This window comes from Orbilia oligospora (assembly GCF_000225545.1).
Source record: "Orbilia oligospora ATCC 24927 unplaced genomic scaffold scaffold00078, whole genome shotgun sequence".
NCBI classification, from domain to species: Eukaryota; Fungi; Ascomycota; class Orbiliomycetes; order Orbiliales; family Orbiliaceae; genus Orbilia; species Orbilia oligospora.
In genome coordinates, this window is record NW_011645635.1 from 610217 (window position 1) to 625046 (window position 14830).

The 14830-nt window shown below is 42.5% G+C and overlaps 3 protein-coding genes across 3 annotated transcripts; 1 reads left to right on the forward strand and 2 right to left on the reverse strand.

Annotated features, from left to right (window-relative positions):
• Positions 1 to 634: 634 nt before the first annotated feature.
• On the forward strand, positions 635 to 1878 carry AOL_s00078g187 (uncharacterized protein; the record flags this gene model as incomplete). Its single annotated transcript, XM_011123450.1, has 3 exons — positions 635 to 823; positions 922 to 1115; positions 1182 to 1878. The coding sequence occupies 3 exons, from the start codon at positions 635 to 637 to the stop codon at positions 1876 to 1878; spliced, it is 1080 nt and encodes a 359-aa protein (XP_011121752.1).
• A 4160-nt stretch (positions 1879 to 6038) lies between these two features.
• AOL_s00078g188 (uncharacterized protein) lies at positions 6039 to 8624 on the reverse strand (the record flags this gene model as incomplete). The annotated part of the gene is made up of 4 exons (XM_011123451.1): positions 6039 to 6522; positions 6616 to 7199; positions 7281 to 7600; positions 7667 to 8624. 4 exons carry the CDS (start codon positions 8622 to 8624, stop codon positions 6039 to 6041), a joined length of 2346 nt encoding a protein of 781 aa, XP_011121753.1.
• A 4472-nt stretch (positions 8625 to 13096) lies between these two features.
• Positions 13097 to 14463, reverse strand: AOL_s00078g189 (uncharacterized protein; the record flags this gene model as incomplete). Its single annotated transcript, XM_011123452.1, has 5 exons — positions 13097 to 13367; positions 13437 to 13646; positions 13747 to 13784; positions 13866 to 13909; positions 13998 to 14463. 5 exons carry the CDS (start codon positions 14461 to 14463, stop codon positions 13097 to 13099), a joined length of 1029 nt encoding a protein of 342 aa, XP_011121754.1.
• Between the last annotated feature and the right edge of the window lie 367 nt (positions 14464 to 14830).

Consider the following 14830-nt stretch of genomic DNA (forward strand, 5'->3'; position numbering starts at 1 on the left):
ACTCGTTTGGTTGTCCTTGGAAGTCCAAAAGCGTTTGCTGCTTGCTGCCTTGCCTCCCCCATCACCACCACAACTACAACCACAACAACCACCATCCCTTTTCAACAACCTATCACTCTCCCTCCCTCTCTCTCCCTCTCCTCTCCTCTCTCTCAGCTCAACCACACCATCCATCAACAGCATAACCACCATACTGGAGGATAATTACATACATCCAAAGATACCCGGTTTAATTCATCTCCTCTCTTCTTTTCCGTCATTCGTTTCCAACGACTCTAGTTCATAATCACCACCATAATCATCATTGGCTTCTTACTATTTCCACGATACCATCAATATTCATCTTCATTCAGGGCATTTTCTTAGCATTCCTAAGTTAACACAGAGCTCACTGCAACGACCAGGGGCCAAGCCAACAACACCATACATACCATACTTAGCCGCTGATCCTCCGTTCGACTCGTTTCCACCCTCGTGATTGGAACACTTCACACGTTTCTGCCATTCGCCGCGTATCACCTCAAATCCGACTCTATCTCTCCTTGTTTCCACGTACACCGCTGATCCACCCGTGGCATCCTTCAAACTGGATCGTTATCTGCGGCACTCGCGCTCGTCCTCCGATTCGAGCAACATGTCTATGAACACAGAACAGGAGAAACCTCTCCTCCCTCTCTATTCCGATATCCCAGAGCAGAAGCCTGCTCCCTTACCGCCGCAACAGCGAGAGGATACCTTAGCTACCAAATATGCATGGTTGGCTGTTTATTTCGGGCTCAATTTGGCCCTTACTCTCTATAATAAATCGGTGATGGGCTCAAAGGTGTGTAGGATTCATCTAATTCCAGCTCACGTTTCAACCCATAACCTAGAAAGAAAGACAAAAAAAAAAAAAGAGGAAATGCTAACTTTAGTTACTAGCCTGATCGTCCGGCATTATTCCCATTCCCTTACCTCCTTACAGGATTACACGCCCTATGCGGTTCTATAGGATGTATGTTCTTTTATGCCCGTGGAGCTTTCACATTCACAAGGTTATCAGAGTATGAAAATATCATCATGCTGTTGTTCTCTGGCCTATACACCATCAACATTGCTATTTCCAATGTGTCGCTGTAAGTGTTCTTTGTGGAATCCTCTATAATTTCTCGAATTTGTAGCTAATTACACTCACCCTTCAGGAACTTGGTCACCGTCCCTTTCCATCAGGTCGTCCGTGCCATGACACCTTTCTTCACCGTCATTATTTTCGTCGTCTGCTTCCGAAAGACTTATGGATACATGACATATATCTCCTTGATTCCCGTGGTAGCTGGTGTCGGTTTCGCTACAGCTGGTGACTACTACTTTACACCTCTCGGCTTCTTCTTGACCCTCCTAGGCGCTTTCCTCGCTGCTTTGAAGACCGTCGTCACCAACAAGGTGCAAACTGGAAGACTCCGACTCACCGCCTTTGAGCTCCTAGCTCGCATGTCGCCGCTCGCGTTCCTCCAAACCCTTCTCTACTCTTATTATACTGGAGAAATGGCCAAGGCCCGAGTATGGTTCTTCACCTCCTACGACAACCAAAAGGCCATGATTTTGCTCTTGAACGGTGCCATTGCATTTGCCCTAAACGTCATCAGCTTTACCGCCAACAAGAAGACCGGAGCATTGACAATGACAGTCGCAGCCAACGTTAAGCAGATCCTCACCATCGTCATCTCGTTCGCCTTCTACGACCTCAGAGTCACCTGGCTCAATTCCGTTGGAATCATGCTTACATTGATCGGTGGAGCTTGGTACGCAAAGGTGGAACTAGAAGCCAAGCAGAGGAACAACCTACAACCGAAAGAGGGACCACCATCACTACAGCACGTCGTTGTCACAAAGTCGTGAGACATCTTTTTTCTCCCTTGTCTCCTTTGAGCGATTTTCATTTTTGTGAATTTGTTTTGTTCGACACATCCTTCGAAATCCTATCTGGTTTATAGCGGAACGGAAATGAAACAACTACTCCCTGTTCTTTTTGGCTTTTCGAGAAACAAAAAATTTCGTTGCTGCTATTACTATTACTATTACTACTAAAGTCGCATTATAGAGGAGGGGTTTTGTCGTTAAAGCAAGCAAATGGGTACTCTTTTTGGCATTCTTTTCGAAAACTTGCTTCTCTGAATCATCATTTTTTTCTTTCTTTCTTCCATCTTCGTTTACCGGAGCCCGCTTCTTTTTTTTCCCCCGAGCGAGTTTGGAGCATTCCTGGAATCAGCCCCGTTTTACCATCCACACATCATCTTTCGCATTCCGATATCCACCTTGCGTTCGCATTTCGCATTGGAGCGTCTCGCGTCGTCATTAAGAATTCAACATGCGCCACTCTCAAAATTCCGCTCCCGCCGGTATACAAAAAACCGCCTTTTTTTTTACCCATTTTCATCTTTTAACTTTCGGCTCATCGTCCCAGACGATATTTTCTTGGCCCTGCTTGCGCGTGTTTTCGATGTGTTTCATGACCTTATAAGCTTAATGTGGTTGAGATTTTTTCCTTCTGTCTCTTCTCTTTTGTCTAGCAAATTGTCTTTTGTTGATTTTCCATTTACATCCGCCTTTTCTTCCCTTCTCCTCCTCGACCTTCTTCTTTTATACCCGCGAAGGTTATTTTCTTCGACAAAACTTTTTTATTTCCTTTTCTCGATAATTTTTAAAACGGACGACGGTAGATGGGGTTAGCAATTAGCCTATTTTTTTTGCTAAGGCTTTTTTCGTCAACAGCTTATTTCTTGATTTCTCTTCATTCTCCTTAAACTTTTTCTTGGGACAAACTTTTTTTCCTTCTCCTTTTTTCTCTTTCTTGTATATACCCACTTTCTTCTAACTATAGAAATATTAAAAACTTTCTATAAACAAATTAATCATTATATGAATGCATATACAGTCCGAACGTAATTCCATCGTAGATAGAATCAAATCCTCTGAAGCCACGAGATCTTCGACAATTCGGAATACAGGATTCAACCCGATAGGACCGTTTTTTTTAAAATCAAAAAAAAAAAACAATGAACCTCCTGACTTTCCCAAGCCTCTTAAGATCTACCATATACTTACTTTAAGTATATGCAAACCAACCAAAAAAAACACCGAACGAACGTCACACATCTAACTTAATGGGAACGAGACTACTAACTTGACAATGTTATGCATAACACCGTTTCGAACAGACGGGCCTCTTTCCTTTAATTCTTCCCTCCCCGCCAAGATAACGCCAAGCGGGCCGGCGTACAACTTGATCCAACCCTTGTTCGCGAATCGAATCGAAAGCGGGCGGATGGGACTACGTAACCCTCCATATATTTGTGGAGACAAAATATTTCCTTTTTTTTTTCTCTCTTTCTCCTTGAAATCTTTGGGATTTTGGTAAGTTGGGGGTAGTATCAATTGCAATGATGCCGAGTGATCCGGGTTCTATCTTGGAGGTCTGTTCTCTTACTTTTTTTAAATTTTTTTTTTTTTTTTCTCTGGGGATCTGATAACTTTTGTTTTCTGGATTTAAATTTGGTAATTGTTGGGTTCACGGAGTTTTGAAATTCCACCGTTCCAACGGGCCTTTGCTTGAACCGATATTTTCTTTTTAAATTACAAAAAAAAAAAAAACGGTGAGAAGAGAGAGAAATAAAAAAATCCAGCCCTATGAACAGTGAATTCCCAAGTAGAATTTAATTATATAAATGTTGAGTAATTGGCAACCGTCCAGTTATTTTCGAGAAAAAAGAAGGCACGGACATTTAACATTTTCGAATTAATTCAGATATCTGCATGGTAACCACATATATTTCCTACCAGTTAAAAGAAAAAGTTGGTTGCAGACGCATAGAATAAAAATCCGGGGTAAATTAACAAGTAACGGAGATGCACGTATGTATGTACATACATGTACACATATAAATCGATGTATGTACGTATCCATATCTCAAAAAAGAAACCAGTGGCGGCCGTCGTCGTCGCAAAATGGGGGGATTTAAACTGGGTTTAACACACTCCCATACCGTACTATACCGTAACATACAAGACTAGGACTAGCTGGTAACTGGTAGCAGAAAGTATGTCTTAATCCGTCCACGACTACTGTCTAGGCCGTATATAGATTATACTAAAAAAATGTATAGTTAGGTAATTAGAGTAGTCGTAGCCAAGTACTAGTTAATTAAGTAAGTACTTACTTACTTACCGGTAACCGGGCGAGAAAGGTCTAACTAACTTGAATCTATGACCCTCCCAAGACCTCGAAGAGACCTTGATTATTTTAGTTTAAACAAAATCGTCAAAGTATCATACCATATTCATGTTTAATGGGGCATATAAAACATCAATGCTTCAAACTACTACTTCCATCCATGTTAATTTACCCCACTAGCACTAACCTACTACCCATATTCCCAAAAATTGGCCACCACAATCTCCGTTCCGACACGGCGAATATACGACGCACGCCCCCCCTCCCCTCCCTTCCCTTCCTGCCATAATTTTTTGATCCGTTGTGGAGATAGAGGTGTTTAAATTAAATTAACAGGTGTATGTACATAAGTTAAGTTCGCCGTCGCGTCAAATGTCTAACAGATACCGCGCGGGTGGCCGTGGACGGCGCCACGATTAATTTAATTTAATCTTTCCATTTTTGCATTTACAGAAGGAAAGAAGGAAGGGAAAGGTATAATACCGGATGTTAAAGGACTTTTCTTAAGCTTAGGCTTTTGGAGGTGGGTTCTTTTTGGTATTTGTTTTTTTTCTTCTTTCGCTGTTGCATAATATATAATGCAAAATGCACTATCTATATTATATAAGATAAGATACTTTACTATCTAAACGTTAAAGATGGAGGATACAAAAAGCCACGAGAGAGTGCCTTGCAGACCCGCTGTTATCTCACATGTCAATTAATCGGGTTCCGAATACGGATGTTAATGAGTTTACGAAACTAGTCAAGGCCGATTTCAGCTTGAGCTGAATATAAAAGCGTACTAGCTAGCTAGCTAGCAATAGTGTAACTTCAAAGCTTAGTTAGATCTATAGAGTATACATTCGTCTACATCGACAAACATAACAAAATACTGACCGGTCTTGTTTCCGGACGTCACAATAGGAGATATAAGTACTTAACACATTGGCTGGCTTCCAGGTCTGGGTACGAGACAGACTGGCTGGAATGATTTAAGTTTGTTTAAGCTACGCCTCCAAGGCTAATTAGCTGGCCCGAATGATCGATATAGGTCTAAAAATCGATGATCCTTTTCCATATTCGATAGGAAACGGGGACTTGATGTATACTGAGTTTGGTATTAATTACATATCTATCTAGTGAAATTAAGCTTTATTGGCAAGCCAACCTTTTTCGTCGATTACGGTGGATGGAGTACGGGATGGAATAAAAGTAGTATATAGACTTATAGTAGATGTCAAACCCATGGTACTGGATACCTTTACTGATTTTTGCATACAGGACTAGTCTTATCTAGTAGCGAGTGAGTGGGATAAAACTAAGGACATAGACTGTCGATATCGATCTCAGATAGATGGATCTAGCTTGACATGTCATGCATGAAATCAGAAGATTAACGTCACTGGTTTGCTAGAAACCAGGAATGATTTGTCTATGTGCAAACATCGATCTAGGGCTAACACGTTTAGCAAAATACGGTTAACTAGACTAGTCCCGAATTTCATATATAATTTACTTCGGTAGCCTTGTATTGGAATGGCTCAGCACGTCCAGTATTGGGCCTAAAGCATTAACTTGTATCATTCATGATCATGATCATTTTAATTTAATCTATGCATCTGTACAAAAGGGTCTATATACCATAAAATACCACAAAAGCTAGCAGACTCCAATCCCAATGATATCAAATTCGATCAATGCATCTTCCAATTTAAAGTATTCAATCTGAGTACCCAGTCATCCAGTCATGAATTGATACGCCATTCGCAAAATCCAAAATAAAACAAAAATGAAGTCCAAATTTTTATAACCCAACACCAAGAAAAGAATATGCAACAGTCATTCATCACTTCCTCAACCTTTGTGACCTCCGGACTACCTCCTTTGTCTTCTCCTTACTTACGACAACTTCTACCTTCTCTTTGATAACTTCTCCGCTTTCGCTCTTTCTCCTTTCTCTTTCTTGCTCAAGAATCTCGAAGAGCCCTTCCTCCTCACACCACCTCTCAATATCTACCGCCCCAGCAAACTTCCACTCCTCATCAACTTCCATATCCAAAACCTCATGAATCTTCATAACTTCTCCCCAACAAGCTAGGTCGAATTGATTCTTCTTCGCCTTCGATGGTTTCCAAATCCTCAATTTCCCATCATTTCTTCTCCCATCATCGGATCTAATAAGTCGCTTGATCAAGAAGTGTAACCAGATAACGTTCGATCGAGGGCAGTGTAACGTCCAGTCAGGTTTATTAATCCTTTCTGATCGTCGGCCCCCGTTCTTTGCGTTACCAGCGGCATTTGCTGCTACTTGCAAAACTTCGTCTCTCACCCTGTTTCACACCGCAAAGTTAGCACTAAGCTCCTATTAGAAGCAAAAAGTAGCTTAAAGAATGTCGAAGGTAAAATGAGGGTAAGGTACTCACATCCGATACATATCGAATTGATACAACCCGAACACATCAAACATCCCTTCTTCCATATCCATATACGCGACTCCACCTCCAAACTCTTCCGGAATCTTCGCCCTCGAAAGCGTATAGTCGATCATGGTAACAATCACATCTTCAAACCCGGCATGAGTAATCTCTAAATCTCTGCCAACACCCGTATCTTCTCCAATCCTTCCTTCCCTCTCTTTTTTCAAGTCTCTGACTAAAATATTCCCAAGATGTAAATCTCTATGTTCAAACTCTCTTTCTCTTTCGGCTTGCGCGAATGCTTTGATAGTTTGTCTGAAGATTTCGAGTGGAACGTCCCAGGTGCTCCAACGAGCTTCGTCAAGACTGCAACCGCCGTCTTCGAGAGCTATTATGGCGTGGTAAGTTGTGTCGCCAAAGACACGGTCGGTAGGGCTGTATCTCTCATTATTCTTAACCTCCCATACTCGCCAGGCGGCTTCGAGTTCTGGGGGCACGCGAGAGCAGACCACCTGACAGCCTAGATATTTAATGAACCCTGGAATGGGTGAGAGTGCTCGTGTTGTCTTTAGCTCTTGAAGGACTTCGGTCTATACACCCTATTAGTATTCTGAAGAAGGAAAAGGTAAACAAAGAAGAAGGAAGAGAAGAGGAGAAAGTCAAGAACATACCGCATTGTTCTCCTGAGCCAATGGCACAAGTTTCAATACTACAGACCGTCCATCATCTCGCTTATGAATATATACTTCCGCAAAACTCGACTCTCCAATCTTCTTTATATGCGAAAAGTCCGGTGAGATGGTTTGTAAATACTCTGTATACGAGACAATACGCTGTTGATCACAGACCGGTAGGAGCGTGAAGACTTTGCTATCTGCATGAAGCGCAGGGATTTCGTCCGGCGGTGGGGTGATAAGTCCCTTTGGCTTCTTCTCCGTTTTCGGGGTTGGAGTTGTGTCTTGTCCTGATGATGTAGTTGGTGTAATGGATGCTAAAATTAGGAAGTTAGAAAAGGAGAATATAGAGAATTCGAGCATTTTAAATTCAGGGAACTTACGAGAATGGAGATTGAGGGCGGTGATGCCGGTGATAAGAGGGTCGTTTAGAGCAAGGGCGGGGCCTTGAGCGCGACCACGGCGCCTAGCTTCGTTGTGGAGTTCTCCTCGCTTTTCGGGGCTGAGGAAGACAGTTTCGTCATATTCCTCTACTTCTTGGAAGTCGTCTTCTTCTTCTTCTTCCTCCTCTTCCTCCTCCCCCTCCTCCTCCTCTACATCCTCATCGGATTCGGTCCCCATTGTTTCAGCCCCTTCAGCTTGTTCTTCTTCTTCTCCCTGAGACTCGATGTCGTTTGAGACTATCGACGGAGTTATACTCCGCCTGGAGGATATAATTTCGACAGCGAATGTTTCCCTAACTTTGATCGAGGTCTGTTCCAGAGATGGCAGATCATTTTCCTCTCGGTCGATGATAACAACTTCTTCCTGTTGTGCCTCAATTGAAATAACCTCTTTGTTTTCTACCACTTTGGCCTCAATTGCGATTGACTGACAAACTGTAACTTCCTCTGCCTTAGTTGCTCTACTACTCTCCCGTCTGGCATACGATTTTCTATTTTTCGGAGTGGAAGGAAGCTGGTTGAGATGGTTGTCACGTTTTTGAGTAAGCGGTTGACGGGGTGCAAGGTCGACTGGTACGGCAGACGGCGAATCTTGTATCGGAGCAGGAGGAGAAGCGGGTCGGATTGGCGGTCTTTTAACAGGACTACCTGCTGTAGTAGTCTGGATAATAGCTACTCTCTCAGCCAACGGCGACTCAGGCGGCGACTCTAGCGCAAAGCTATCATCTGAATCGTCGTTGTCGTCGTCATGGTGCTGAGAAGTTGGTTGCTGCATCAACAGACCCTGCGGTTTCCGTTGGGAATCCCATGCTCTGGCTGACCCTCTAAAGGCCTTTGTGAGGGTACCCGAGCGACGGGCTGTTCCGTATTTCTTTGGTTTATGGAGAGCTGCCGGCATTTTTGTTCTTCCCGTTGCCTATTGGGTACTCGGTGGATTATATGGGGATTCAGGGTGGAGTTGTTGATTGCATAGATTTGTGGTGACGGGTGGATTGGGAGGGGTGAATGATAGGAAGGATGATCAGTGCGATGTGTTTATGGTAGGTTTCTTTGATGTTTTGAGGTCGGTGATGTCGTTGGAATGCGAATGACATGCGAACAGAGGAAGAAGTATGGATGATGTTATGGAATTGCCTATTTGGGCGTGGATATCAACAAAGAGAGCCAAGTGCTGGGGAAACCACCTCAGCCACAACACATTTCCCGAATATACCCGCCACAAAGTACAACAACACACATCTGCCACATTTTGTTTTCTTTGTTTCTGTGAAAATGCATTCTGAACTAATACATGCATGTTTCGCATAAGCTGCTTTTATTCAGAGGTATCATGGCTTGGCCATCTATTTTTTTTATAGCTTCGCAATGTAGTAGTGGTATGTTTCGTGATTTCATCATTTCGGTGTCGTCGTGGAAAGGAAGACGAGGTAAAAAATGCAACATTTCCTTTCACCTTTGCTTTGGTCAACTCCAACGCCATAATATCCCCAAATACAACAATGCAATGTAAAATACCAGTACGCCTGTTAACTCCTGGTATGTGGACAAGATTGGGAACGATTCATCAAGGGTTCGAGGCCCAAAAATTTAAAAGAGCCTTAGCACCAGAAGCCGCAGTTGCCGCGGCATATCGTTGCCATTTGTTGTTTTTATGACTGTCTGCATAGTCACTCACACCTTTGACTATTAAGCATTGGCCCTGATTCCAAACTGCTGATTCAGACAGAGACACCCAGAAACTGCTTTTGGGTAGGAGCTTTGGTCGCAGTTCCTGAGACGATCGATGGCAAATAAGAGTTTAGCCCTGATTTGGAAGTTGTCGAGATTTTCATTTTCAAGTGGAAATGGCTTGCCGTAGTATATTTCCAATAAAAGTCTCGCGAATGATGTCAAAACGGGGGTGGCCAGGCATTGAACGGCTATCTAGAATCGCACTTAATGTCTTATATCCAGATGCAAATGAGAACCTTCGAGCACAGCTCACTAGGGCTAAGTCGATGGTAGAGACATATGCAAAAATATCTTGCAAGAGATCCCATCAGCAGAAGTTGAATACCCTAAGGAAAGCTACTCAAATCCCGCGTATGTCAATTATTCACGAAAAGCCGGATGCTGCTTTTGCCAACCTTCCAAGTGCAAGTACCGGATTGGCAGAAACTAGTGAATCGATACTTTTAAATTACCCTTCGCCAAAGGTCTCTCTTGAGTTCAAACAGAGCCGCCAAAGCTATGGCATGAGTCCGGAATCAAATCCTTCGACTCTGGGTTCCATCTCGAAAAGTTTACTTTAGAGAAAGCTGGTCGCCCCCCGCCAGACGCAATCCCGATATTTAGCTTCGTCTGTTCAGCTTGGTAAAGTCACCTACCCTCCACGTGGCCACCTCCAAAGGAAAAATAGATGCATTCAATTTCCGTGCCTGTGAATGGTGTCTCGAACACCACCTCCCTGATTTATTCGAAAATAGGAAAAGTTGGAGGTATTATTGCGTTTCTCTATATTTTGTTCCCGGCCTGCAAAGAAATTAGTGAAAATCTTTTTGTTCTGACTAAACAAGCTAATAATCTTCTCCGTAGTGCTCATATGGATAAGGATTTTGAGCCTTACGTATGCATTTCAAAAAACTGTATGGACAAGAAGAGATTGCCTTGCTACGCAACCTTTAAAGAATGATTTCATCATATGAACACTGCACATACTCCTAAATGGCAGCAGGAAGTCCAGAAACCAACCTCGTGGATTTGCGGTTTCAGTCACCCAACAGAGTATTTCACGACGGCTGGGGCTTTATACGAACAATCTTGATTTGACACTTCATCCACAATTGATTTATTTCTGATATTGCGGTCTACGCGTATTCCAGGGATCTAAAAGTAATATTGAATGACACGGGCCCTTCGCAACTCGATTTTCTATAATACCAGGCAGTTAAAAACAGAGAAAGCGGCCGGCGGCTAACCAAGTGTGAATGTTAGAACAGTCTCAATGGCCTGAAGGCCAATTTGGATGATCTCTATCCACTTTATGTCAACTACCTATTTGTGAATGCAGGCTAAACCAACTTGTGACAATGCTGTTAGGAATATCAGAAAGATTTGAGGCCAACGAGCAAATCGCATTTCCATAATGATTTCTGCCACATCGCCCTGGGACCAATTGTCTTCAATTATCCAGCTGCTATTGGTTTGTTCAATATCGATGATGGCAAATGGAGTCCGCCGGACATTTTTTCTAGTGAGCTATATTGATAAATTGAATATATTAGAATTGAGTTGTGAGTCTTAATTAAGTAATGAGGCTATTTCTCTACTAACCTCGGAGACCTTTCTCTCTATGTGTATAATTGCGGATAGTATATGTACGCCAACTCAGCGTTGAACTACGCCCCGGCAGTCTGAGTACGAGACAAGTTGGGCTATCAGAAGGGTTTGGGTTGACATACATTTACCTGTATCTTTTTCTCGTGACAAATACAACGGAAGCAGCAAGGCACATTTTTCCGGATCTGCTCGAGGTATCTCTGATCACTTGAGTTGAGAGGTAGACGCTCTAGTCGTATATGCCGTGGCAGCCTTCGGCTGATTAGTAGTTTCGGGAAAGTAGCGAAGGCGTGCATCCTCGAAGGGGGAACGTAACTCGCTGGAGGGGCTGCGGGCCCGTACCCGATTGCGACGCTGTGTCAATAGCAGTTGGATGACTCTCATGGGGAATATTATTGTTGCTCATCTTTGATTTGGTTTCGAAATTTCTGGAGCTATCTGTCTTGATGATAGGTATTTGGGCATTTCGTAATTAGATAAACCTCGACGTATAAATTTGGCCAACTTTTCCCATCCAGTCGATTATAATATTATTTATATATATAATATTATAATACCAGTTTTGTGATTTATTGTTTTATTAAAGGGTGTCGCAAACGTTGAATAGATTGCCTATCAATATGCTATAGCCAAACCTAATCATAAATCCAATAAAATACTAGTGCAGTAGGACATAAAATTATTTATGATCATGAATTTGGAAGAGGATGAGTAAGCCAATATCTATATTCTTCGACTATATATATTGGATATTAATGAACAGACACCAGCCTTTGTAAATCTTCGCACCCGACGTAGAGCCCTACTTTGCCGGCTTGACTGGCGGGATACACGGCCGCGCACCAGATTGCGTCTTGAACGATACTCAAAGGCATATCATCCTCCCCAATGAAGTATAATCGTCCTGGACTACCCCATGTCTCTTTTGTCCATACGATAACTGTTTCAAATCCAAATAAGTTCAGCAATTATTATAACCTTTTATGACAGAAATGGGGAAAAAACTCACTTCTAGCTAGCCTCCGTCGCTCTAGCTCTCTAACAAGAGCTTCAGGTTCTTCGCAGTCAAAGTAAACGATATGACCATAATTTTCAAATTCATATCGGTTTCCCCAGCCCGATACTATAAAATTTTTCATCAGTCTTTTGAGAAATGATGTGCTGATAATTAGTACCTAGGTATGATTGCAAAGTTCAACTCGAGTTCAAAGTAACATAAGTAGAGTCCATTCAATATTCGAATATATTCTACTCTGCAGAAAACCGAGAATGCTTTCGAGAAATTCTATAGCAGGGTTTAATGTCACATAACAAAGAGCATGAGCGCCCTAACACGAAAAGGCTCGGAACTAGTGCTAAGAAGAAGCAAGAATATAATCTAAGGTAAATATATTCCCAAAGTGCTATATGTTTACATGCTGCATCAACCGTTGTCTGATTTGCACCAAGACCTCACCGTGAGCATCAACCGGCTAATATAGCGTGTATCTTGTTAGTGAAGTTAAATAGGAACTTTTCAGGGGTAAAAATTTCCATGGTCATCAAATCTCGCATGGTATAATCGGTAACACCTTGAATTCAGGTTTCCTGGAACCAGACTCCAGGGTTTCGTTATCTAAGTAAACTTAAAGGCCATTTCACCGCCCTCTTTTTCGACAGCCCCCAACATCCTACTAGAATTTAGGATGGCTTGCGTACAGCGGGAAAGTAAATTTGGGATGTTAACATGTGTAAATCCTGAGATGAAATATCTTTTAGTGAAATTTAAGTAATTTTTATAATATAACAATCTAGCTCGAGAGGTTGATTTCATTTTTAGGAGAAGCATTGGTCACTATGAATTCATAAACGCTCTATTCATATATGCTATACTGACAGGTAGTATTCTGGTAGGTAAAGGGTATGTACATGTACCTGTTTTTTAAACCAAACCATATATAAAATATTAATTATATGAGGGATGATTTTTTCCATCTTAGATATACTAGCCTCTGATATCTATCAGCATTTTTCTCTTGTAGAGAGAGAGCTAGAGAGCTAGAGAATATCTTCTTAAGCTTTCACTTCAGTATCTTCAGATTGGGTATCTGTTTCGGCGTTGGCAGCACGCCTTATCTTCTTTCTTTCAATATCTCGCTTCACTTTCTTCCCATAAGCGCCTTCCTTATAATTTCCCTTCCCAACATCATAGCCAGCATAACCATAGACGGGTTTCGGTTCCGGTTCTGGCTTCTTTACATCTATATAAACCGGCTTGGGCGGTGCAGCTGGAGGCTTGGGATACATAACCTGGAAGGGGATGCATGCGCCGAACGGACCGTTGCTAATAGAGTTTCATTCGTAAGCCTTCTCATGAGAGGAGGATTAGATGTTTATTTCAGTTTAAACTTACTGGGCTTGGTTTTCACATCTCATAAGGCAGACGTTGTTGTAGGTACCGTATCGAGCGAGGCATTTGATATCTTTGGGGATTCCGACCCGCATGATGTATGCCTTCTTGGCCGAGTGCCAATTGACCGAGCCTGGGCCACCGGGTACCTCCTTAAGAATTGGGAGCTGAGTTGAAAAATGCTGACCTGTGGAGGTCTCGTCGAGTCGGCATCTGTATAATTGTCACAGCGGTTAGATATATATATATGTGGAATGAACAGCCCAAGGAACGGTTTACTCGGTACAGAGGAAGAAAGGAACAGTTTTCTTACTTGAATGGGCCTGCGCCGTCGGCGTTCACTTGATAAGACTTTGTTGATGACAGTGTTAATTACGATCGAACTTCACTCATATCCATTCTGAGCGGAGGGGTAAATATAAAGGAACCTACTCTTATGTCGAGCCAGCCTCCGGGAGTAACCTGAGCAATTCTGCCTGAAGAAAACAATCAAGGTTATGTTAATTGACAATTCTGATTTATTGAAAAAAAATTATCGAAGAAGAACGATATATGTTCACTTACCATGTTTAGCATTGTAATCTATCTGCTGCTTTGTATTGACGAGCGCCCCTTGGGGAATTGGAGCCATGAAAAAGTGATAATTCCGATGCTTCCATAATGTTACATGATCATTTTGGAGATTTGCTGGATTGATCTCACCACGTCGATGAGCCATATTATAAGCAAAGATGAAATGCAGGTCAGCACCACATCCTTGTGGCATATACTTGCGCGGAATATGCTTAAAGGGACTTTCCCAAGTAGCTGGAATGACAGGGTCACTGAAAACTTTGACATCCCATTGCCCTGGATGTTGGTGGTCCCCGTGATCTATAACGGGAATATCATAGGCGTGAGCTAGAGACCCGCCTAGTTTTGACTGGTCGTAATCTCCATAATTGTTGTAGAGACGGGCATGAGCGGAAACCTCCCCAGTGTTGATCAAGATGCTGAGAGCAAGCCCGGCAGAGATCTTGAAGCCAACCATAATGGAATTCAAAAAGGGGAAAGGAGTGTCAATTCAATATATCTGAAAGGAGAAAAAAAAAGAATGTAGTGGTTGAAAACCCGAAATGAGCGTGGGGATCCGGGGGCTCTAAGTACTCCAAAGGCACCGCTGTAAAAGATAATTAAGCAGCGCGGTGGAATAAGAAACATATCAGAAGCTGGTAGGTTGTCGTCCTTATATAATTAATATACGAATTTAATCGCGGCTAGAAGAGCTAGCAGTATCTGTGTGTCGGAAAGGTAGCTGTCGGTCGCCTCTCCATCATAAGACTCTGGATGGGACTTTGCAGTTCTCGATATCGTTTGGGTGCTACAGAAATAGCTTCCACTTGCCCTTGAAAGGTTCA